General features: G+C 43.2%; 2 protein-coding genes across 7 annotated transcripts; both read right to left on the bottom strand.

Annotated features, from left to right (window-relative positions):
• Positions 1–1382: 1382 nt before the first annotated feature.
• Positions 1383–21351, bottom strand: LOC110503702 (ras and Rab interactor 3). 5 transcript variants are annotated; one of them, XM_090218240.1, is made up of 13 exons: positions 21291–21351; positions 21112–21180; positions 20876–21014; positions 20637–20716; positions 20397–20474; positions 20183–20222; positions 20006–20073; positions 11673–11755; positions 8348–8576; positions 5799–6446; positions 5301–5618; positions 4996–5127; positions 1383–3273 (listed from the first exon to the last, which is right to left on the bottom strand). In XM_090218240.1, the coding sequence occupies exons 8-13, from the start codon at positions 11712–11714 to the stop codon at positions 2858–2860; spliced, it is 1785 nt and encodes a 594-aa protein (XP_090074366.1). In that variant the 5' UTR covers positions 11715–11755; positions 20006–20073; positions 20183–20222; positions 20397–20474; positions 20637–20716; positions 20876–21014; positions 21112–21180; positions 21291–21351; the 3' UTR covers positions 1383–2857. The 5 variants fall into 5 exon arrangements, with proteins under 5 accessions (XP_090074366.1, XP_090074367.1, XP_090074368.1 ...); XM_090218241.1 differs by lacking the exon at positions 20183–20222; XM_090218242.1 differs by lacking the exons at positions 20183–20222; positions 20397–20474; positions 20637–20716; ... (1 more) ...; positions 21112–21180; positions 21291–21351 and having other exon boundaries at positions 20006–20122.
• Positions 21352–21968: 617 nt separating this feature from the next.
• On the bottom strand, positions 21969–25257 carry dmac2 (distal membrane arm assembly component 2). 2 transcript variants are annotated; one of them, XM_021582169.3, is made up of 6 exons: positions 25172–25257; positions 24125–24315; positions 23731–23811; positions 23412–23551; positions 22796–22958; positions 21969–22473 (listed from the first exon to the last, which is right to left on the bottom strand). In XM_021582169.3, exons 1-6 carry the CDS (start codon positions 25187–25189, stop codon positions 22320–22322), a joined length of 747 nt encoding a protein of 248 aa, XP_021437844.1. In that variant the 5' UTR covers positions 25190–25257; the 3' UTR covers positions 21969–22319. The 2 variants fall into 2 exon arrangements, with proteins under 2 accessions (XP_021437844.1, XP_021437845.1); XM_021582170.3 differs by having other exon boundaries at positions 23985–24315; positions 25172–25217.
• Positions 25258–25483: the final 226 nt, after the last annotated feature.

The following is a 25483-nucleotide window of genomic DNA, read 5'->3' as shown; positions in this document are numbered from 1 at the left end:
GGGGTACTCCCTTGGTGACAGGCAGTGGCTGAGACAGCAGATTTTCTGACTTTATACACTGCACTCTTTGTGAGAGGTAGTTAGCAAACCAGCCCAAAGACCCCTCAGAGACACCAATACTCTTTAGCTGGCCCACAAGAATGGAATGGTCTACCGTCTCAAAAGCTTTGGCCAAGTCAATAAAAATAGCAGCACAATATTGCTTAGAATCAAGGGCAATGGTGACATCATTGAGGACCTTTAAGGTTGCATTGACACATCCATAACCTGAGCGGATCCAGATTGCACACCTGAGAGAATACTATGGACGTCAAGAAAGCCAGTCAGTTGACTATTGACAAGTTTTTCCGACACTTTTGATAAACAGGGCAAAATAGAAGTAGGCCTATAACAGCTAGGATCAGCTTGATCTCCCCCTTAAATAAAGGATGAACCGTGGCTGCCTTCCAAGCAATGGGAACCTCCCCAGAAAGGAGAGACAGGTTAAAAAGGCCAGGGATAGGCTTGGTGATGATATGGGCAGCAACCTTAAAGAAGAAAGGGTCTAAACCATCTGACCCAGATGTCTTTTGGGGTCAAGTTTCAGGAGCTCCTTTAGCACCTCAGACTCAGTGACTGCCTGCAAGGAGAAACTATGTGGCGAGGCAGGGGAAAAAGAGGGAGAAGAGGAGCATCAGGGATAGTCGCATTAGAAGGGGTGAGAGATGAGGAAATGTTGGACGGGCAAGGAGGCATGGCTGAGTCAAATAGGAATCCTGACTTAATTAAGTGGTGATTTAAGAGCTCAGCCATGTGCTTCTTGTCAGTAACAACCACATCATCAACATTAAGGGACATGGGCAGCTGTGGAGGAGAATGATCTATTCTCCAGGTCTTTAACAGTTTCCCAGAACTTATTGGGGTTAGACCCACAGAGAGAGAACTGCTCCTTAAGCCTTCCGGATAGCCCAAGTGCACTTATTAGTCATTTGCCTGAACGACAGCCAGTCAGGGTGAGTATGCGTGTGCCAAATGCCAATTCTTGAGGTGGAGTAACTCTGCCAGATCACGGTCGAACCAGGGGCTGAACCTGTTTTTAATTCCCATTTTCTTTATGGGGGCGTGTTTGTTAACAATACCACTGAAAATATCAAAAAAGAAGGTCCAAGCATCTTCGACAGAGCTGATTCTATACCATTTTACAGAGGCCAGTTCATGAAGGAAGGCTTGCTCATTAAAGATTTTTAGCAAGCATCTATGACAAATCAGGACAGGTCGTTTCACTGAGCAGCCATTACGAACACAGGCTGTAAAACAGTGATGACTAAGGTCATTACTGAAACACCAGGCTGACACCTATCAGGATTATTTGTGAAGATAACATTGAGGAGAGTAGCCTTATCTGGGTGTTTAAAGTTTAATGCTTAAAACCAGCAAATCAAATCGTTTGGGGACAGACTTGGTGGAGACCACCAAGCACTGAAGGTGATTCTTGGTAAAGAATGGAAGATCTGTCTTGCTGAAAAAGCTTATAACCAGAAAGGTTAGTATTCAGTATTCAGTATTCAAAACACTCTTCCTTAACCCCGTCTCAGTAATGACCAACATCTGGATTGGAGCTGTGAACCCACACTTTCAATTGATCCATTTTAGCTAATAAGCTTCTAGAGTTAACCTGCAGAAAACCCAGGCTTTAATGAGAGCAGAAATCAGTGAAGCAGATATCAGAGCACAAGTCAGAATTGGGGCCTGAAACAATAGATGGGCCAGGGTGTACATGCACATTTCCAGATATCATCAGTAATACAATCAAGGCACGGCAGAGGACAGGGAGAGCTCTGCAGTGTTGATTTATGACATCTGAATGTGCATCAGATGGCAATAAGATCATATTGCACAGCAATTTCATCAGGTAACATGAATACAAAGCTGGCGAGAGGTGGCTAGAATAGGATGGGAGGCCAAAAGTCTGTGTAACCAATAGAGAGTCAGAGTCCCGAGTGTGGGAACAAACATAGTCTGTCCCACGGTTGGGTAAAGAAAGTTTGTAGTCAACAAAGTATGCAGAGGAGTCATGAGTCAAAAAGCAAAATAGCAAAATGCACAAGAAAATAATAAAATATATAACGACTTGGGTTTAGCCATTGTAAGTTCAGAGTCACTCGCCCCAACAGTGCCTGTGTGCTGGAGGTGAGTGAAAGCTCGGGAGAGAGGGGGGAGTGTGGTGGGGATACCTGTAACAGACAGAGGGAGTTAGGCCAGGGCAGACAGAGGGAGTTAGGCCAGGGCAGACGGTGAACAGATTGCCAGGTGGAATCCAAGCAGCAGTGCAGCAGGCAACAGGAATAGGTGTCATAACCACTTGGGAGAAGCTTTTATTTCTGGAGGCAGATCTCTTGTAGAAAATCCCAGTGACTGGTCTCTGAACAGCAGGAGGTGGCTTCAGAGGATGCTTCAAAGACTCCTGCAACTTGTTGGGCCCAAAGGCCTCGACACCTTTGCCTTCACACCTTAGTGCTAATTGAATTTGTATCTGGTCTGTCCTAGCAAGCCTGGGAGCCTTAACTCAGCTATCCGTACCCATAAAATAAAATATATCACTGTAATGTACTTTCTTTTTATTTTTCTTCTTGGCTTTCAAAATAGCATCAGACCAAACACTACTCACTCAGTTCCAGGTTGGATGGTGTCCTCAGGTCTCTGCTGTTTGTTTGCTAGAGCACCCTCTGTATAGCTTGGAAACAGGAAACCTTGCTAGCAGTAACCTATCCGGTTAATTTTGGCCAAAATTAGGTTGCAGGTTTGGAGTTTTGATCTGGAGCGAAGGCCATGCTGTGGAGGGTAGCATCTGTGGAGTGCCTCATGGACGCTGCGGAGACTAACCTGAGTCTTGTCTCCCCTTCTGAGGTGAGGCCTGGAGTTGTACAGCTGGGGGTCCTTGGCCCTCCGCTCTGCTGCCCTCCTCCTCCCTCACCGCTACCACAACCTCTGAGATTGTGTGCAGTGCCTTTGCCAGAACACTAGAGGGCGCCGGTGGGTCATCAGTTACACTTCCTGTGCCAGTTTCCGGCTCTGCATCACTGGAGTATTCCTTGCCTTTCTCGCCGTGCCCAGGTCTCCGGAGGGTCCTCCTATTCGTGCTGCGTCGTGATTGGTTGCAGTGCAGGGTGCGCCTGCGTTGCCATTTGCTCAGGGATTGTTGGGCCTCGGTGCTGAGCTGGCGTGTGGCGAGACGAGGGCGGAAGCTGCTGATGTAGAAGAGAGAGGCGTACAGGGACGTCAAGTAGTAACCTCCTGCAAAATAGAGAGACAGACACGGAGGTAGAGAGAGAGAGAAACAGTGATCGAAAGAGGGTTACTACTGTATAAGGTGGGTCCGTGTACACATACAGTATCAGTCAAAAGTTTGGACACACCTAGTCATTCAAGGGCTTTTCTTAATTTTTTTACTATTTTCTACATTATAGAATAATAGTGAAGACATCAAAACTATGAAATAACACATATGGAATCATTTAGTAACCAAAAAAGTGATCAAATCTCATAATTGAGATTCTTCAAAGTAGACACCCTTTGCTTTGATGACAGCTTTGCACACTCTTGGCATTCTCTCAACCAGTTTCATGAGGTAGTCACCTGGAATGCATTTCAATTAACAGTTGTACCTTGTTAAAAGTTCATTTGTGGAATGTATTACCTTCTTAATGAGCTTGAGCCAATCAGTTGTGTTGTAGGGGTTGTAAGGTAGGGGTGGTATACAGAAGACGGCCCTATTTGGTAAAAGACCATGACCATATTATGGCAAGAACAGCTCAAGTAAGCAAAGAGAAACGACAGTCCATCATTACTTTAAAACATGAAGGTCAGTCAATCCGGAAAATGTCAAGAAGTTTCAAAGTTTCTTCAAGTGCAGTCGCAAAAACCATCAAGCGCTATGATGAAACTGTCTCTCATGAGGACCGCTACAGGAAAGGAAGACCCAGAGTCCCTCTGCTGCAGAGGACAAGTTCATTATAGTTACCAGCCTCAGAAATTGCAGCCCAATTAAATGCTTCACAGAGTTCAAGTAACAGACACAACTCAACATCAACTGCTCAGAAGAGACTGCGTGAAACAGGCCGTCATGGTTGAATTGCTGCAAAGGAACCACTACTAAAGGACAACAATAAGAAGAAGAGACTGGCTTGGGCCAAGAAACACGAGCAATGGACATTAGACCGGTGGAAATCTGTCCTTATGTCTGATGAGTCCAAATGTGAAATTTTTGGTTCTAAACGCTGTGTCTTTGTGAGATGCAGAGTAGGTGAACAGATGATCTCTGCATGTGTGGGTTCCACCGTGAAGCATGAAGGAGGAGGTGTGATGGTGCATTGCTGGTGACACTGTCTGTGATTTATTTAGAATTCAAGGCACACTTAACCAGCATGGCTACCACGGCATTCTGCAGCGTTAAGCCATCCCATCTGGTTTGTGCTTAATGGGACCAACATTTATTTTTCAACAGGACAATTGTCCAACACACCTCCAGGCTGTGTAAGGGCTGTTTGACCAAGAAGGAGAGTGATAGAGTGCTGCATCAGATGACCTGGCCTCCGCAATCACCCGACCTCAACCCAGTTGAGATGGTTTTGGGTGAGTTGGACCGCAGACGGAAGGAAAAGCTGCCAACAAGTTCTCAGCATATGTGGGAACTCCTTCAAGACTGTTGGAAAAGCATTCCAGGTGAAGCTGGTTGAGAGAATGTCAAGTGTGTGCCAAGCTGTCACCAAGGCAAAGGGTAGCTACTTTGAAGAATATAAAATCTAAAATATATTTTGATTTGTTTAACACTTTTTTGGTTACTACATGATTCCATGTGTTATTTATTCCATAGTTTTGATGTCTTCACTATTATTCTACAATGTAGAAAATAGTTAAAATAAAGAAAAACCCTTGAATGAGTAGGTGTGTCCAAACTTTTCACAGGTGCTGTACATGTTTCTGTGGGTCTGCGTGATACGTTTGTATAATTTGTACCCTCTCCCTGCAGCTGTGTGGGGTCCAATAGCTCCATCATGTAGTCAGTGTCCAGCTGCAGAGTGACCACATCACCACGCAGAAGCACCCAGGTCAGACAGGGCAAGAAGTCATCAGCCCCATACACCACACCTGAGACAGATGTGAGGAGGGAGTCAAAGGTCAAAGAACTCCAAACATTATCCTTAATAGAGTGTATGGTGAATTTCACCATACCTAAAGAAAGAGAGAGGCATACACTAACCCTAACCAACCCCATTTACTCCACATACCGAGGCTGAGGAGGTGTACCCTGCACCACCCACCTGGGTTGGCATTGGCCGTCATGCTGTGGTAGATGGTCTTGCAGACCTTGAGCAGGATATGGACCTTCCTGCTGGGGGAGTAGGACTGGTGCATGGCTGACCACCTCTGCTGGATCTTCTCCAGGGTGACAGGGTCAGGGACCCCCGCCCCAGGCGTCCCTTCCAGCTCCTCCACCCCCCGGCCCTCCAGGAGCCGCTGGTTCTCCCTCAGCTTCCGCAGGCTGCCGTCGTGGTCCCGACAGCTCTGGAGGCAGGTGTACAGGTGGGCGTTCACAGGCTTTAGGGCCACCTTGTGTAGGGCGCGCTCCAGTATGGCATCTAATGTAGATAGAGGACAGAGAGAAGGAGAAAATTGATGATAAGGAGAGACTGAGGTGTTAGAAACCAATTCTGGAATATTATGTAGTTGAGTATTCGTCCGTCTTGGCTTTGTGGTGGATAGTGAACTAAAGCAGTTTTTTGTATAACAGTAGCGATATACTGTTTTCTAACACTCACCCAGCTCCCAGTCTGTTGTGTCGGCCATACTGTCTATGAAGATGTGTATCTCAGGACAGTCCAGCAGTGTCTCTCTCAGGGCAGTGAGAGCCGTACGCACCTCCTGAAGCAGGTCCGCACCTGTCATGTCAGGGATAAACCCCGCCCCCAGGGTCATCTCAACGAATCCCATCACTGCCTCGGCAAACACTCCGTCCCTCCGCTTGCTGAGCTCCTGCACCCGCTTGGTCAGCCTCTTCTGTGAACGCCCCAGCCCACCAATGGCGAGGCCCACAACCGAGAGGCGGTGCATCACCTTGTCGGCCAACCGATGCGAGGGGTGGGGGGAATGGGAGGGACTGGTGACCGACTCCGGCTCCTCCTCGACGCTGTTGATTGACAGCGAGTCTAGCTCCGGGGAGGGTGGGTGGAGGAGGGAGAGGGATGGTGGTTGGGAAAGCCATACATTTTCCTCAATCCAGGACACCGTCTGAGGCGACTGAGGGGCAGAGCTGAACAGGGGCTTGGGGTCTGAGGGGGGCCTGGTAGTGCGGTCCTGGCTCCCTGTTCTGTGGAGTGACTCAATGGAAGCATCCCTACTGGGGCTCCTCAAAACCACCCCCTCTTTAGGGGTGGGGGGAGACGGGGCAGCCTGGACTACAGGAGACCCTATAGACAAGATTAAACATACAGTGCATTCGGAAAGTATTCAGACCCCTTCATTTTTCAAAATTTTGTTAAGTTAGCCTTATTCTAAAATGGATCAAATATCTTTTTTTCCCTCAATCTACACACAATACCCCATAATGACAAAGCGAAATACATTTTTGCAAATATATATGAATATAAAAAATATATATTTACATAAGTATTCACACCCTTTGCTATGATATTTGAAATTGAGCTCAAGTGCATCCTGTTTCCATTGATCATCCTTGAGATGTTTCTACAACTTGATTGGAGTCTACCTGTGGTAAATTAATTTGATTGGACATGATTTGGAAAGGCACACACATGTCCATATAAGGTCCCACAGTTGACAGTGCATGTTAGAGCAAAGGACTTGTTCGTAGAGCTCCGAGACAGGATTGTGTCAAGGCACAGATCTGGGGAAGGGTATCCCAAAAATGTTTGCAGCACTGAAGGTCCCCAAGAACGCAATGGCCTCCATCATACTTAAATTGAAGAAGTTTGGGACCACCAAGACTCTTCCTAGAGCTGGCCGCCCGGCCAAACTGAGCATTTGGGGGAGAAGGGCCTTGGTCAGGGAGGTGACCAACAACCCGATGGTCACTCTGACAGAGCTCCAGAGTTCCTCTGTGGAGATAGGAGAACCTTCCAGAAAGACAACCATCTCTGCAGCACTCCTCCAATTAGGCCTTTATGGTAGAGTGGCCAGACGGAAGCCATTCCTCAGTAAAAGGCACATGACAGCCTGCTTGGAGTTTGCTAAAAGGCACCTAAAGGACTCTCAGACCATGAGAAACAAGATTCTCTGGTCTGATGAAACCAAGATGGAACTCTTTGGCCTGAATGCCAACCGTCACTGTAGGGCACCATCCCTTCAGTGAAGCATGGTGGTGGCAGCATCATGCTGTGGGGATATTTGTCAGTGGTAGAGACTGGGAGACTAGTCAGGATTGAAGCAAAGATGAACAGATCAAAGTACAGAGAGATCCTTGATGAAAACTGGCTCCAGAGCGCTCAGGTCCTCAGACTGGGGCGAAGGTTCACTTTCTAACAGGACAACGACCCTATGCACACAGCCAAGACAATGCAGGAGTGGCTTTGGGACAAGTCTCTGAATGTCCTTGAGTGGCCCAGCCAGAGCCGGACTTAAACGCGATCGAACATCTCTGGAGAGACCTGAAAATTGCTGTGCAGTGACATTCCCCATCCAACCTGACAGAGCTTGAGAGGATCTGCAGAGAAGAATGGGAGAAACTCCCCAAATACAGGTGTGCCAAGCTTGTAGCGTCATACCCAAGAAGACTCGGCTGTAATCACTGCCAAAGGTGCTTCAACAAAGTACCGAGTAAAGGGTCTGAATACTTATGTAACTGTGATATCAGTTTTATTTCTTTAAAAAATAAAATAATGTTTTTGCTTTGTCATTATGGGGGATTGTGTGTAGATTGATGAGGGAATTAAAAACAATTGAATACATTTTAGAACAAGGCTGTAAAGTAACAAAATGTGGAAAAAGTCAAAGGGTCTGAATACTTTCCGAATGCGCTGTATCAGTTAGTCGTTGGTTGATTTTGGTTTTGGAATAATGGCTAGTGAGCTCTACGATGTCTCATTAGCTACAGGAAGATTAATGAGGTGACATTTTCCCACAGACAGGATGGACATGGATAATAAATCACCTTTAAGGTCCAATGCAGTCGTTTAAAATATATATATTATTTTTTTATATCAAATCATTTCAGCTCTTACACTAAAAGGGCATCATCATCATTCTCACAATTTCACAGGATTATTCCAACCTCGTAGTGAGGAAATAATGATAAAACTGAAGAAATCATGTTTTTGACCACACTGGGCCTTTAACAGCAAAAGGACTTTACCTGGATTATTAGGACTAGAGTTGCAGGGCTCCTGCTCCAATGAGATAGCTCTCTTAGTAAGAAGATCCGCCCCTGGCCAAGGTCTGCTACTCAGTCGTCTCTCACGCTTATAATTGGATGGCCGATTAACTCGCTGTGGGCTGGTTGGTTGATGCGTCAGCCAGTCATCGCCATGCTCATGGAGATACAGTGGGTTGATGATGGACAGAGCACCATTGGCTGCTGTCAGCTATTGAACAGAAGACACACTTGAGAGGGAGCTTGACTGTGTATTTAAAAGACATGAGGATCTTCCCGAAAATGTTAAATTATCATTGGAGAATGATTTGAACTTGATACAATATAATGGTTACAGTATTAAAGGTTGTTTTTATCTCAATATCAAATTATTTCTGGGTAAGAAATAAATACCTTACTGTAGTGGTCAAAAATAAACATAGCAAAATAATCTTTCTTAATCAATAATTTTACTAGGATTGTCTGGGAGAGGTCTGAGTGCGAGGAGAAGGGCACCAAAGTGGAGGACGGGCCTAATGGGAGAGAGGTTATTGGCAGAGAGGTTTAGAACTCTCTTTGTCATTGGTCTATTACACCTTATACCGCCTGGTGATGTCATCAGGCAAGCCAAAACTCCACCCATGCACCCATTCATCCTGTGTATGCGAGCCAGAAACTATCAGGAAATAACACTAACCACGTTTCCTTCCAAAGTTTTTATGTGAGTAAAGTCATACCGTATAAAGAAATCACAACAGCTGTGATGGAGACAGGAAGTTTCCATCAACTTTTAAAATGCAGAGATCATTTCCTCTTTCGACATTGCACAATTTTTTGTGTCTGTAAAATTATTTATGCGAGAAATGGCGGTGAAAACACCTTTATGCGCAAACATTGATTTAATAACCATCATATTGAAGTAAACACGCGATGAGGTCCTCCCACTATGACTCTGGCTACAGATAAAATAAGTTATGATGAACTTCACAGGAGATGAGCTTGATGCTCCTTTCCAATAAATATCGAGGGTGACATGGTGACATGATGATCGATGCTTGACTGCCATTTGACAAATAAAAATATCCTCGCTCTTATCCATAATAATCTCATCACGGAGAATAGCACAGTATCTGTGCGCTGTTGGATATTGTGCACGGGCCAAGGCCAAAGTAGGCACATTTGCTATTTAACACTACAGTTTTGTAGGTAGAGTTGAAAATTAGATGGAAGCACATTAAACTTATTCTGTACATGAACACTTATCATGATTTATAGTCACAACAAGTCAGTTTGGTGGAAAATGCACATATTGTCTTTAACGCTGATTCTAGAACATTTACTAATTGGATGGAAACCTAGCTACTGATATAATTTCTTCACACTTCTACAGTGATAGCTTCTTCAGCTGTTGTACAATATGATATCAAAACACAAGAAAAACATACTTTTGACTGCACTGGGCCTTTAAAACCTATATAGATTTGAAAAAGGACATACAGTATTCAAATGTAAGATACAACTCTTCGAATGAAGAGCAATAGGAGCTGTGAAGTCAGTCTGAACTGAGGTACACCTCTACTCAGCTATAATTCTGAGAGGGACATTTGACTGAGATATTGTTACAAAGCAACAGGAACACCCAGAGCAGACTTCTGCTCAACGTGAACCACATGTCAAACCATGGCAACACATCCGCTGGAATGGGTCTCTAACGAGATGTCATGCTTAAGCAGAATGCAACACAGTGAATACACTATATATACAAAAGTATGTGGACACTCCTTCAGATTAGTGGTTTTGGCTATTTCAGCCACAAAAATCGAGCACATAGCCATGCAATCTCCAAAGACAAACATTGGCAGTAGAATGGCCTTACGGAAGAGCTCAGCGACTTTCAACAGCAGGTAGCCTAGTGGTTGGAGCATTGGGCCAGTAACCGAAAGGTTGCTAGATTGAATCCCAGAGCTGACAAGGTAAAAAATCTGTTGTTCTGCCCCTGAACATGGACCCTGAACAAGGACCCTGAACAAGAAAGCACACAGCTTGAAATAATAATTTTTACATGTTTGTTCATGTTTTGAAAATAACTTTTTAGTTATCAGATTTGATTTGTTTTATTAATTCACTGTTATTCACTGTTCCTAGGCCATCATTGCAAATAAGAATTTGTTCTTAACTGGCTTCCCTAATTAAATAAAGGTACAAAAAATACATTTAAAAAAATGTGGTTTTTAGGATGCCACCTTTCCAACAATTCAGTTCGTAAAATTTCTGACCTGCTAGGACTGCCCCGGTCAACTGTAAGGCCCAGTGCAGGAAATGTTATAGTGAAGTGGAAATGTCTAGGAGCAACAACGGCTCAGCTGTGAAGTGGTAGACCACACAAGCTCCCCGAAGGAGACCGCCGAGTGCTGAAAAGCGTAAAAATTGTCTGTCCTCGGTTGCAAGCATACTACTCAGTTCTAAACGGCCTCTGGAAGCATCTTCAGCACAAGAACTGTTCGTCAGGAGCTTCATGAAATGGTTTTCCATGGCCGAGCAGCCGCACACAAGACTAAGGTCCCCATGTGCAATGCCAAGCGTCGGCTGGAGTGGTGTAAAGCTTGCTGCCGTTGGACTGGAGCACTGGAAACGCGTTCTCTGGACTGATGAATCACGCTTCACCATAGTCTGACGGACTAATCTGGGTTTGGCGGATACCAGGAGAACGCTACCTGTCCGAATGCATAGCGCCAACTGTAAAGTTTGGTTTGGAGGAACAATGGTCTGGGGATGTTTTTCATGGTTCAGGCTAGGCCCCTTACTTCCAGTGAAGGGAAATCTTAACGCTACAGCATACAATGACATTCTAGACGATTCTGTGCTTCCAACTTTGAGGCAACAGTTTGGGGAAGGCCCTTTCCTGTTCAAGCATGACAATGACCCTGTGAACAAAGCGAAGTCCATACCGAACTGGTTTGTCGAGATCGGTGTGGAATAACTTGACTTGCCTGCACAGAGCCCTGACCTCAACCCCATTGAACACCTGTAGGATTCATTGGAATGGCAACTGCAAGCCAGGCCTAATTGCCCAACATCAGTGCCGACCTCACTAATGCTCTTTGTGGCTGAATGGAAGCAAGTCCCCGCAGCAATGTCCAATAACTAGTGGAAAGCTTTCCCAGAAGAATGGAAGCTGTTATAGCAGCAAAGGGTGACCAACTCCATATTAAAGCCCATGATTTTGGAATGAGATGTTCGACGAGCAGGTGTCCACATACTCTTGACCATATAGTGTAGGTCCCAACCTTTATAGACATGTTATGAAGCTATGAATACAGCTGATTACCTGTATGGTGCACATGGCAGTACCAGGAGCCCTCTGAGTCATGTGATCAGGCTGGAGGTCAGAGGTGAGACACAGCCAGGACTCTACACACAAACAGATACACAAAAAGAAAGGGAGGAAAGGAGATCAAACATTAGAATGAGAGAAGATGAGATGGTAGTCGTCAAGAAGAGTAGGAGTAGGTAGTGGGAGGGAGAGTAAGAAGAGGAGCAGATAGAGGACGGAACGTTTGATATGAAGTGACTAGGATGGTTGACAAGGATATAGCTGTGCAGGAGGAGTGAAAGGAAGATGATAAGTGGAAGAGAGCGTGGGCGAGGAAGAGGAGAGATGACGAGGGTGAATTCAGACTTTGACCCAGCTGGGACAGACTGCTGGACTGTAGCTGATCTGTTAGACTGTAGAGCCACAGAGGGATGAACAGACACACTGTAAACATTAGAAAGAGAGAGAGAGATATGGAGTGAGAGAAGCAAAAGAGACAGAGAGAGAGATAGAGAGAGAGAATTGAAAAAATCTATGAAAATAATTTGAGAGTGAGACCTTCCATTACAAAGCCATCACCTACAGAGAAATAAACCTGAAGAAGAGCCCCCTCCCTAAACAAGCTGGTCCTGGGGCTGTGTTCATAAACACAAACAGACCCCACAGAACCCAAGGACAGCAACACAATTAGACCCAACCAAATCATGAGAAAACAAAAAGATTACACATTGGAAAGAATTTACAAAACAAACAAAGCAAACTAGAATGCTATTTGGCCCTAAACAGAGAGTACAAAGTGGCAGAAAACCTGTCCACTGTGACAGACCCAAAATTAAGGAAATCTTTGACTATGTGAGAGAGGTCGCCGAAAGCAGACCTGGCTCTCAAGAAAAGACAGGTTGTGCACACTGCCCACAAAATGAGGTGGAAACTGAGCTGCACTTCCTAACCTCCTGCCAAATGTATGACCATATTAGAGACACACATTTCCCTCAGATTACACAGATCAACAAAGAGTTTGAAAACAATCTAATTTTGATAAAGTCCCATATCTACTGGTTGAAATCCCACAGTGTGACATCACAGCAGCAAGATGTGTGACCTGTTGCCACAAGAAAATGTCAGCCAGCGAAGAACAAACACCATTGTAAATACAACCTACATTTATGTTTATTTATTTTCCCTTTTGTACTGTAACTATTTGCACATCATTACAACAGTATATAGACATAATATTACATTTGAAATGTCTTTATTCTTTTGGAACTTTAGTAAGTGTAATGTTTACTGTTCATTTCAATTGTTTATTTAACTTTTGTCTATTATCTACTTCACTTGCTTTGGCAATGTAAACATATGTTTCCCATGCCAATAAAGTCCTTAAATTGAATTGAATTGAGCGAGAGAGAAAGAAAGAGAAGTTAATGAGATATATCAGATGCTGGGAGGCAGAGTCCCTCAACACCAGGAAGCTCTGTGAAAGGAGAGAGAGAGAGGTGACAAGAAGCCTCATTACACTGTGTTTGGGCGTTAGGAAACAGTGATTGTGCCGAGCAGCTTCACAGAGAAGGACAAGATGGACTTACTCATTGTTTTGTAGACCAGTCATTCAAGGCCTACAGAAGTGAGCAAGCCAGGCTAGCCTCACACCAAAGCTAACTAAGTGGCAGAGAATGTGCAAGCACAAATAACACACACACATTCATATACTCACCACAAACTCACAGCGAAATAAAGTACCAGTCAAAAGTTTGAACACACCTACTCATTGAAGGGTTTTTCTTTATTTTTTTAAACCCATTTTCTACATTGTAGAATAACAGTGAAATAACACATACGGAATCATGTAGCAACCAAAAAAGTGTTAAACAAATCAAAATATGTTTAATATTTTAGATTATTCAAAGTAGTCACCCATTCTCTCAACCAGCTTCATGAGGAATGCATTTCAATTAAGAGGTGTGTATTGTTAAAAGTTCATTTGTGGAAGGTCTTTCCTTCTGAAGCCAATCAGTTGTGTTGTGACAAGATAGGTTAAGTCCAAGTATTTATTATGGCAAGAACAGCTCAAATAAGCAAAGAGCAAAGACAGTCCATCATCCATCAACCACTGCCACAGGAAAGGAAGACACAGAGTTACCTCTGCTGCAGAAGAGTTCATTAGAGTTACCAGCCTCAGAAATTGCAGCCCAAATAAATGCTTCACAGAGTTCAAGTAACACACACATCTCAACATCTACTGTTCAGAAGTGACTGTGTGAATCAGGCCTTCATGGTGGAATTAGTGCAAAGAAACCACTACTAAAGGACACCAATAATAAGAAGAGACTTGCTTGGGCCAAGAAACACGAGCAATGGTCATTAGACCGGTGGAAATCTGTCCTTTGGTCTGATGCGTCCAAATGTGAGATTTTTGGTTCTAAACGCTGTGTCTTTGTGAGATGCAGACTAGGTGAACGGATGATTTCCGCATGTGTGGGTTCCACCGTGAAGCATGGAGGAGGAGGTGTGATAGTTTGGATGTGCTTTGCAGGTGACACTGTCTGTGATTTATTTAGAATTCAAAGCACACTTAACCAGCATGGCTACCACAGCATTCTGCGCCGATACGCCATCCCATCTGGTTTACGCTTAGTGGGACTATCATTTGTTTTTCAACAGGCAATGACCAAACACACCTCCAGGCTGTGTAAGGGCTATTTGACCAAGAAGGAGAGTGATGAGTGCTGCATCAGATGACATGGTCTCCACAATCACCAAACCTCAAACCAATTGAGATGGCTTGGGATGAGTTGGATCGCAGAGTGAAGTAAAACCAGGTAATCAGCATATGTGGAAACATCTTCAAGACATTTGGAAAAACATTCCAGGTGAAACTGGTTGAGAGAATGCCAAGAGTGTGCAAAGATGTCATCAAGGCAAAGGGTGGCTACTTTGAAGAATCTCAAATATAAAATATACAGGTAAAAACACTTTTTGGGTTACTACATGATTCCATGTGTTATTTCATAGTTCTGATGTCTTCACTATTATTCTACAATGTAGAAAATAGTACAAATAAAAATAAAACTTGAATGTGTAGGTGTGTCCAAACTTTTGACTGGTACTGTAAGTGAGCGCGCAATAGGGCTACAGAAGTGGGTTTAATGAACATTGTGTTCAGATGCCTGACTGTGATAGTGAGTGACACAATGTTCACATTGTGCCAAGAACAAACTATGGGAAGCAGCAGTTTGATGCAAGGCAAGCTATTTTAAATATCAAGTTCTCTAAATATCGATGCATATCGTCAACTAAATTTGGGGAAGAAAAATGAACTCCCCCTTTTTCACTTCATAATTTGCAGTGCCTTCAGAAAGTATTTATACCCTTGACTTATTCCACATTTTGTTGTGTTACAGCCTGAATTCAAAATGGATTACATGTTTTTTTGCCCGTCACCCAACTACACACAATACCCCATAATGACAAAGTGAAAATGTCCAAAAATTATTTTGCAACTTCACTGAAAATTAAATATAGAAGTATCTAATTTACATGAGTATTCACACTCCTGAGTCAATACTTTGTATAAGCACCTTTGGCAGCTATTACAACTGTGAGTCTTTCTGGGTAAGTCTCTAAGAGCTTTCCACACTGGGATTGTGCAACATTTGCCCATTATTCTTTTCAAAATTGTTCAAGCTTTGTCAAAGGGGTTGTTGATCATAGCTAGACAACCACGTTCAGGTCTTGCCATAGATTTTCAAGAAGACTTATTATGTCAAAACTGTAACTCGACCACTCAGGAACAATTACTGTCTTTTTGGTAAGCAACTCCAGTGTATATTTGGCCTTGTGTTTTAGGCAATTGTCCTGCTGAAAGGTAAATTAATCTCCCAGTGCCTGATGCAAAGCAGACTGAACCAGGTTTTCCTATAGGATTTTGCCTGTGTTTAGCTCCATTCCATTTATTTTTTTATCCTGAAAAACTCCCCAGTTCACAATGATTACAAGCATACCCATAACATGATGCAGCCATCACTATGCTTGGAAATATAGAGCGTGCTACTCAGTAATGTGTTGTATTGGATTTTCCCAAAACATACTGTAACACTTTGTGTCCAGGACAAAGTGAATTGCTTTGCCACATTTTGGCAGTATTATTGTAGTGCCTTGTTGCAAACAGGATGCATGTTTTGGAATATTTTTATTCTGTACAAGCTTCCTTCTTTACACTCTGTCAATTAGGTTAGTATTGTGGAGCAACTGCAATGTTGTTGATCCATCCTCATTTTTCTTCTATCACAGGCATTAAACTCTGCAACTGTTTTAAAGTCATCATTGGCTTCATGGTAAAATCCCTGAGCGGTTTCCTTCCTCTTCGGCAACTGAGGTAGAAAGGACGCCTGTATCTTTGTGGTGACTGGGTGTTTTGATACACCATCCAAAGTGTAATTAATAACTTCACCATGCTCAAAGGGATATTAAAAGTCTGCTAATTTGTTTCTACCAATAGGTGCCCTTCTTTGCGAGGCATTGGAAAACCTTCTGTGTTTGAAATTCACTGCTCGACTCAAGAGCTCTTACAGATACTTGTATGTGTGTGGTACAGAGATGAAGTAGTCATTCAAAAATCATGTTAAACACTATTATTGCACACAGAGTGAGTTCATGCAACTTATTATGTGGCTTGTTAAGCAAATATTTACTCCTGAACGTATTTAGGCATGCCATAAAGTGGTTGAATGCCTATTGACTTAATTCAGGGTTTCATTTTTAATACATTCGTAAAAATGTCGAAAAAAACAATTCCACTTTGACATTATGGGCTATTGTGTGTAGGCCAGAGACAAAAGTCAATCTAAATTGAATACCTTTAATTGCAGGCTGTAACACAACAACATTTAGAAAAAGTCAAGGGTTCTAAATACATTTTTGAAATATAAAGTGCTTATACCACCAATTCAACCTAAACCCTGACATACAGTAGTTCTTACAGTGAAATAGGATGCTGTATCCAGATACTGGATCACCATTGTCTCACCATACTCACTTGTCTCAGTGGCTGATCTTGTTAAAACAGGGTCCTTAAGATAGCTGGGGTTCTTTAGCAAACCAAATATATTTTCTGCCTCGATCAACTTCTACGCCGCTACTCAGTCCGTTCCTCTTTCTTTCAGTCCATCTGTATCTCTCCTCTCTTACTATTTCACACATGCAGCACTTCTGCATTCATTTCCCTTCGTGCAAAGAAAAGGGAACTACAAGAGTAACTCGACATACTGTAAGTGTCTGCTTCCAAATTCACCTGTAAAATCGCAGCCTGTCCACATGCTAACCTAATGTACCAAGGTGGCTTGGATGCAGAGAGGTCAACCATGAGGTCAGACAGTAGATTGTGTAGGCCCATGACACTGTGTGTCTGTCCTAAATGACACCCATTTCCCTACATAGCGCACTACTTTTGACCAGAGCCCTATGGGTAGTAGAGCCTATGGGCCCTGGTGAAAAGTAATGCACTATATAAGGTAATAGGGTGCCATTTGGGACGGACAGTGACCTGTGTAAAGACAGGGGTCACCCTAGCTGGCCGGCCCCAGAGGGCAGCATGGGCCTCGTCTCTATCCCAGTGGCTCAGGTGTCCTGAGACCGTCGCAACCTGTCCAGCAGAGACAGGGGCCTCCATTCTCTGTCCTCACCGTGCCACTCATACCTCTAGAGATATTGACACAAAGGTAGTTTGAGGCTTCATAATATGCTTTTACAGCATACAGGGGAGGTTTTCCGGACACATATTAAGTCTAGTCCAGGACTAAAAAGCATGTACAATTTTAAATGCCTGTTCGTCCAGGACAACGCTTAATCGGTGTCCTGGAAACCACCAGAGATCTCGTATAAAATAGATCTATAACCCCAGTGGGTCCCTAATAACGATCCATGGGGGGGGGGGGAGAGAAAAGATCCTCACCTGTGAGTCATTCTTCTTATCCAGATCTACAGAACACCCTCATCATCCCAGACTAGAGAGGACACCACAGAAACTTAGTGTACAAAGTGTTTAGTGTGTGCCAACTGCGTACGGATTAAGATGAAATCCAATATATCAACATGAAATATATGGAAAAAAGAACATTCAACTATTTGAAAAAGTTATTCTGGAAAAAAATAGTGATTATATCCTTCCTCAACTAACATTTGAAGGGATAGTTCACCCAAAAGTTGGTGAACTAACCTTTACAGCTGATTTGAGATGATAGATGTATTAAAAAGGGTTACTTACTGTTAACGGCCCCTAGGGCTGCTTGTCAAAGTAGCTGCGACTTTATGTGTCTCCCCTTCAGCCTAACAGAAACTCCACAGATCTCTTCATATTGTCAGCCTAACAGAAACTCCACAGATCTCGTCATGTTGTCAGCCTAACAAACTCCACAGATCTCTTCATGTTGTCAGCCTAACAAACTCCACAGATCTCGTCATGTTGTCAGCCTAACAGAAACTCCACAGATCTCGCCATGTTGTCAGCCTAACAGAAACTCCACAGATCTCGTCATGTTGTCAGCCTAACAAACTCCACAGATCTCTTCATGTTGTAACCTTGTGCCTACAGACCTGTCCTCTGACATTCTAACTATGTTGCTCTACAATTTGTCTTATCGGTGAAAAATAACAGGGTAAAACATTTGTCTACTGCAGATTCCGTACCTCAGCAACAGTCTTTCTCTGTCTCGTCAGAAGTATATTTTGTGTCGATGCATCACCTGCCTCTACCACACACCTTGACATTTGATGTTGCACTTCCACTTGCCCACAAGTTCTCTATTTTTCTTTTTCTCATTCTCTCATCCTCCTTCATCTCCCACCCCCTTCATGTGGTTAACCTTGCTAACACATCTAACATAAAGAAATTAGTCTGCTTAGCCTTTACTCTCAAGACCTGAATAATGTTCATCTCGCTCTCTTTTACCCAGAGACACATCTGAATGTTGCACTTTATAGAGCTGAAAACACAGACAAAATGGATGCAGTTAAAAGCTGCATAGGAATAAAAAGGTGGGATTCTAAGTGTACTGTAAATGTGCAATAGTATTTTCTGTTCAACTCACGGCTACAATACATTCAACATAGAAAGAAATAACCCATGCACCCCACACAGACAACATCAGTTGTACCAATCAACATCAGTTGTACCAATCAACATCAGTTGTACCAATCAACATCAGTTGTACCAATCAACATCAGTTGTACCAATCAACATCAGTTGTACCAATCAACATCAGTTGTACCAATCAACATCAGTTGTACCAATCAACATCAGTTGTACCAATCAACATCAGTTGTACCAATCAACATCAGTTGTACCAATCAACATCAGTTGTACCAATCAACATCAGTTGTACCAATCAACATCAGTTGTACCAATCAACATCAGTTGTACCAGCTGTGTATGAGCTCAATGCTTAATGTAGTGTATGTGCATGAAAAATACCAACTTCAGTGGGAGACCTTGCCACGTTATTTTGTGTTTTTAATTGTTGTATCACACAAAATCTTCTAGAAAGCATGGAGTTGCATTTGGTCAACACCAGAGACGTACTGCGACATCATATTACACCACTGTGGTAACTTTCTGCTGCATCATTCGTGCTGAAATAGGAACGTCCAACGCCAACATCCACAGGAAGTAGAGAAACCAAATACCACAGGTAGGCTTAATAGATTAAAAATAATTATATTAAAACAATATATAAACAATAAGAATAGAAAGCAATGCCATGAAAAACAAATGCATAATTATAATTGATTATAAATAGTAATTGATCATAAAATGCTATATTATATATTTTTTTCCATTTTATTTACAGTAGTTGTGTCACTGCATCAGTGGATGAATCAGCCATTCATCATCTTTGTTACCCTGCCATGTCTTCTATACTTTCTCACTTCCGTCTAAATTAATCAACTGACTCAACAGAGCTAGTTGGCATGCTGACAGCTCAGTGTCTGTAGGTCTCTCCCTCCGAAGGAAAAATATACTCGTTTTAGTGTGTATTGCTATAAACTCCATCTGTGGGAACTGTCAAAAGACAGACCAATACACACAGTAGGAGTCAGGAGGTGGGTTTATATCAAACAGAGGTTGGAGAGGAGAGGGAAGTTAGTAAAGTGCAAACTAAAGGGAGAAAATCCAAAACCAGACAGTAGAGCACAGTCCTGGTTACTCTATGCAAATCTGCTTCCAGACTGAAGCCTAGTGATGGGTTGGAGCCGGCCGGACTCTCATTGGTTATTCTACCTTAGCCAGCAACACTTCCAACACCATCTTAACCATTATCATCATAGTTCAATTGAAGGCGATAGCTTCTCACCTGTATGCTTTCTCTGAGTCAAAGTCCATCCCTCCGCCAATGCCTATCATCCCTAATACAGGATCTGCCTACAGGGAGACACAGACAGAAAAATATACAAGTTGAAATACAGAGGTGGATAGAGGAAGGAAAGTCTCATGCACATCCAGACAGACAGGGACAGGACAGAGGACTCACGCTGCCTGCTGGCTCCCGGTTAATGAGCAGTCTGGGGCAGCTGTTTGAAACAGTGCAAACACATATTCCATCACACACCATTTATGAGCTCGTTGATGCTAGAATCCATGGTTGAAGTGGACACATGTTGAAATGCAATACTATACCAATAGTAGTGTATCAGATAGCATTATAATCATGATCCTGTGAAAAGAGTCAAGACAGAAAGACTCACCTGCCAACAAGAGCAGCATAGAGCTGAACTTGCAGGGAGGTCCCCATTATAATCAGCAAATCACAGTCGAGGAAAGTCCTGGAGGAAAAGAAACAGGAAATCAGTACTGAGTACTGTGCCTTTCATTATGGTTCATCACTTTATTATGGTTGTGTACACACAAATCTGCACATACATGGAAAAGACAAAGACACACAGACTCAATGTAGTCTTTCAAGTCACCACCCAAACCACACTCACCATGGCCACTGAGGTGAAGAACCTCTTTGGTAGATTGCTGCACTTGTCACATTTGGGGATGTCATCAGAGAAGATTTTCTCTGCAGGTCAGAGGTAAAATAGCATAATTCAACAATTATTTTAATAGCACCCACATTCCTTTGAAATGACAGCTTAATTAGCATATCCATGTAAATGAGTGTCTGCCTAGGTGGTATAACAGCGTTTTGTTAAACCATCACAGTTAGATATTACCGTACCACACTAAACCTTTCATCCAGTCCAAGTCCTACTCTTCCCGGCACATAAATCTGACAGTGAGGTGTAGAAGGTGCCGTGGGCTTCAATCAGGTCCTCTCCCTCCAGTCCTGCTGCCACACGTTCCAGGGTGTGACTATTCTGCACAAACCGAAATGGACGACCCCAATAACAATTCACGACAGGCTGTAGGTGACTAACTCAGACACAGAACAAAGGATATGAAAGAATACCGAACCTGTGAGTAGCAGCGTTTGAGTAGCCCCCTGTTCTTCAGCAACTTGATGAAGTAGTGACATACTGTGGGCTTAACACACAACAACACTGCTGTTAGTGAGACCTAATAATACACAGGCACCAACTGCACAATTCAGGAAATTAAGTTAAGAAAAAGCCAGAAAATAGGCTTGATCCTACCTTAAACTGTCCTGGGTACAGCTCCCTGGCCAGGGAAAAGAAGGGCTCAGGGTGTTTCTGATGTAGAAAGAGAGGGGTGAATCTTGACTGGTGATAGCAGCAAAGAACAAAATAATCTGTGTAGGTTATTATGACTGACTATAGTGTTATGTACCTGCAGAAGTAGTTTAAGCATGAGGTCATGGCAGCAATGTTTTGAACAGCATGATTGCGGGGCGGCAGGGTAGCCTAGTGGTTAGAGTGTTGGACTAGTAATCGAAAGGTTGCAAGTTCAAATCCCCGAGCTGACAAGGTATAAATCTGTCGTTCTGGCCCCGAACAGGCAGTTAACCCACCGGCCTTCATTGAAAATAAGAATTTGTTCTTAACTGACTTGCCTAGTTAAATAAAATTGCAACAGTATAAGGTAGTTAATCATTACTTCAGTAATCATTACTTCAGTCTACAAAATCTCTCCGTTTTCCTCTTGAATCGTTATTCCTCCTATTCAACGGCAGCTTTAAGGTCTCCTCTCCTCAGTCTCACAAAGGATTATGGGATTTACATCCCTCACGGTTAATAAGATTCACACCCGTTTTAAAACACTAACCACGACTTGTCTATTTGGTTTTCTGTGTCTGCTGTGTCTGTGTCTGCTTCATAAATGTCTGTATTGATCCAGATGTACAACAGGAGGCATACTTTACAAATATTTTTATTTAAATCACCAATACAATCCATAACATCAAATATTTTGAAGGAAATATTTTGACTGATCATTTTGGTAGCTTAAGGACGACAATGTTGCTCTACAAGTAAGTAAAACCCTTCTCTGATAATTTATCATTCTTTAAATCAGTGAGGCTCTACATCACACACTAAATGGGCATCCCTCCTCCTGTTTGTCTGTGTGAGTGTTAGTTAAAGAATCAAAAAGAGAGCGAATAAGAGCATTTGTCACCTTCGCCCAACTTCGATTGTGTCTCTCCACTGCTCTAGTCAGATTTTGACATCCAGCCTCTGCCTGGGACTTTATCTGTGTCTGGGCGTCTAGCCGTCTGTCTGTGTGGGGCTGTAGATCAGGCTGTGGTCGTACCCGACTGCAGTAACATGGCAATGAGGAAGCATCTCCTCCAGCAGGATGGCGACCAGCCCAGGGTTCTGGAGCCTGGGGAGGGAGGACACGTTCAGCCGTCGCAGACCCCTGATACACAAGAGGAAGAGAAGGGATGTTTGTATCAATTTGTGACGTTATGGAGTCCATTGACCCCTATATATACACACACATATACAAATATATTTAAGGCAAGTGCCATGAGGAAATGCATGGACATTTTAGTGATGCCGTCTCTTTCTCAATTTATCTTCCCATGATTCCTTGTGTTCTCTCCTCACCTTCTTCTCAAAACGCATCCTTCAATCCATTTTAAGGACGAAGCAAGGAGATGGACTTTTCTCGGTTCCTAACGTACTAATTGATAAAACACCTCTGTTTTTGTCATTTCCTCCCGTGTTGGTCAGTGTACCTCAGCTTCTGCAGTGCGGCCAGGCCCCCCACAGAGATTCGGGGACAGTTCGAAATGTCCAGCTCCTCCAGGGTGTCCTGGAAGATATAGAGGCGGGACAGGAACCAGTCATCCACCTCAGCGCAGCCACTCACAGAGAGAGTACGCAGCCCCCTCTGTTTCACTGAGAAAGAGACGAGAGAAAAAGGAGTTACATTTTACAGCATTGAGCAGTGGTTCCCAACCTTTTCCATTTTGGGGACCACCAAATCACTGCCGAAAGTTTGAGGAACACCATCCGCAGAGTCGCAAAACTTTTTAACAAAACCCTGGCAGTCAAATTTAGAATACATTTGATCAGTGACTAACAGATTAAAGGCCTATTCTTATTTTTTATAACAATATGCATTGTGAAAAATAATGTAAAATAGCATATAATACCATTAATAGTGCCAACTGTTATTTAATGTTGAAAAAAATCATTTAAAAAACCCTGCGGATGCCAGGTTGAAAACCACTGGCACAGAGTACATACATAATAATACATACCAACCACAATGCTAAGTTATCCATTAATATTTAGGAAGGGTAACTTGCAATGTGAAACAAATACAGACATGAATAAAGTGGTATGTACCGAGGTTTTCCAGGCCTGTGTAGTTAATGAGCGTGTTGCCGACATCCACTTCCTCTATGGAGGTATCCCGGTGGTTCATGAAGTCCCAACTGAACTTCCCTCTTCTGTCTGATCGGAACCACTCTGACTGCCCTGCAAACCTGGAGGGTCAAATGACTAGTCATCACTAACAAGTGAATTACACAGTGATCAGCAAATACAACAAAAAAACATTAAAATACAACAACAAAAAACTGAAAGCACATCAATATTCACCAGCACGTCAAAAAGGGGGCATGCACAGGCGGTTATGGGCAGCCCAAGATGGCGGAACAGTTACCTGAATCCTCCCTTCAGGCTAAGGATGTAATAAGCAGCTGCAATGTTGTCCCCATAGTTTTGCTGGGTGTAACCATAGAAACTGTGAAGGGAAAGAGACAGTGGTTGGGCTGAGAGCAATGTTTATGGAGTTGGGACAGCCTGTTCCAATTCACTCCCTACACATTCACCTTAGCCTATAACCCTTCATTGCATGAAGATCTAAAAGGGTCTGGATAGCATAAGCAGTGTTGGAGCATCCACCATTTTGCTTACCAACGCATTGAAGAGTAAAGGCCAAGGAGAGGGACTGATTTGGGACCAGATGATAACCTACACGTTCATTTTAGACCGTGGCGTGCTGATAGAAATGCATGTAGCTAGAATAAATCGGTGCGTTTTCCTGTTACACATACAAATTCTTCTGTCGTAGACCTCGGTTCTTGAACCAGGAGCTCCAGCTGAGGAGAGTCTCAATGTCATGGAAACGCTGGCTCAGGAAGAGGAGGAGCCTGGACTGTTTTGAGGGCGGAGCCACAGGGCTAGAGCTCCAGTAACGCGACGCGGCGGCCAAGAGGGTCACCTGCCTACAGCTTCGCCGCATCAACTGACAAGACAGATACACAGAACATGGACAGTGAGAAAGGAGAGAGGCAAATGCAAAGGAGGGGAAAATCTACTTGCCATGCTAATATGCGGTAACTATAAACCCAGGAGTTGTGAGGAGTGCTTTAGTTTGCACCTCCACTCTTGTCCATGTGTGATGTTGCATAGTTTGGGTTTTGACTTCATATACCAGTTCATCACTCCTGTTCTTGGAGGGCCCCCATGTATGTGTAGACTTTTGCACTCCAACTGTTGATTTGATTAGTTCGTTACTTTTCAGCTCTCAACGGGCCACACTGCTCTTGCCCCCCAGGAGTACCAAACATATCACTTGATCCACAAAAGTATATCACATCCACTTTATTGATTATCTAGAAAAATGTGATAGGTAGCACCTTTTTAAAAGGTCCACCACTGATTTGTCTTTTACTCTATAAAACAACATTTGAGCAGGCAGAGGTGAGAAGACAATATACCTGGAGTCATAGCTATGTGCCATGTGTTGAGCCAGAGCGCCTGGTGGTGGTTGTCCTTGCTTTAACCTGCTATTTGTAATTCTGCTAAAATATGTACGCTCATTGTACTTATGTATGCATTTTATCATGTAGGTGTTGCAGAATATTTCCTGTCACAAAAATATTAGTATAGAAAATATTGCACTGAGACATCACTAACGTTATCGCGATACTCTCACCGTTATGTGATCCCTCCACCTTTTTTGTTATAGCGTGTATATTCTGGACGCTGAACCCAGAGATTACATACAACTTCAAAATATAGGCTACACTAATGCAAAACACCGGTTTTAATTGGTATTTATTAGCGTTAGCGACGTGAGAAGCGAAGGATATTCTTACCATCAAGGGAGCAGCCATGTTGTTAACGTACTACCGGCAGTGGTTTGGGACAATCTTAGCGCTTTTGCGTTCTATTTACCTTGTAGATATCTCTCAAAACGCAGGGGGGCGCTCGAAGAAGTCTCACAAAATGGAAAGTACCCGAAAAAAATAATGAAGCGCAACATAGGTGATTTCACCAAATTATACACTGTACAACCTTTGCATTCAAGAAGCTACTGTAATTTTACGCCAAGGTATGTCGTTTAGGCCTTTCCATAATAAATTAAGATTTATACTCCATCATCACAGTTGTTGTTTGGCAATAGCACT

Source organism: Oncorhynchus mykiss, chromosome 24, assembly GCF_057628025.1.
Source record: "Oncorhynchus mykiss isolate SJ-2025 chromosome 24, ASM5762802v1, whole genome shotgun sequence".
Taxonomy (NCBI): Eukaryota; Metazoa; Chordata; class Actinopteri; order Salmoniformes; family Salmonidae; genus Oncorhynchus; species Oncorhynchus mykiss.
This window is presented reverse-complemented; position numbering and strand designations above follow the sequence as displayed.

Excerpts from the sequence above, each read along its gene's own strand:
- LOC110503702 (XM_090218240.1), bottom strand. The coding sequence starts at position 11,714 with ATGACTCAGAGGGCTCCTGGTACTGCCATGTGCACCATACAG. Across the intron at positions 5,619-5,798 it reads CACAACAGACTGGGAGCTGG|ATGCCATACTGGAGCGCGCC; the intron begins GTGAGTGTTAGA and ends TATCTACATTAG. Across the intron at positions 5,128-5,300 it reads GACGGCCAATGCCAACCCAG|GTGTGGTGTATGGGGCTGAT; the intron begins GTGGGTGGTGCA and ends CATCTGTCTCAG.
- dmac2 (XM_021582169.3), bottom strand. Across the intron at positions 22,959-23,411 it reads CACAGGCCTGGAAAACCTCG|TGAAACAGAGGGGGCTGCGT; the intron begins GTACATACCACT and ends TCTCTTTCTCAG. Across the intron at positions 22,474-22,795 it reads GCCGCACTGCAGAAGCTGAG|GGGTCTGCGACGGCTGAACG; the intron begins GTACACTGACCA and ends CTTGTGTATCAG.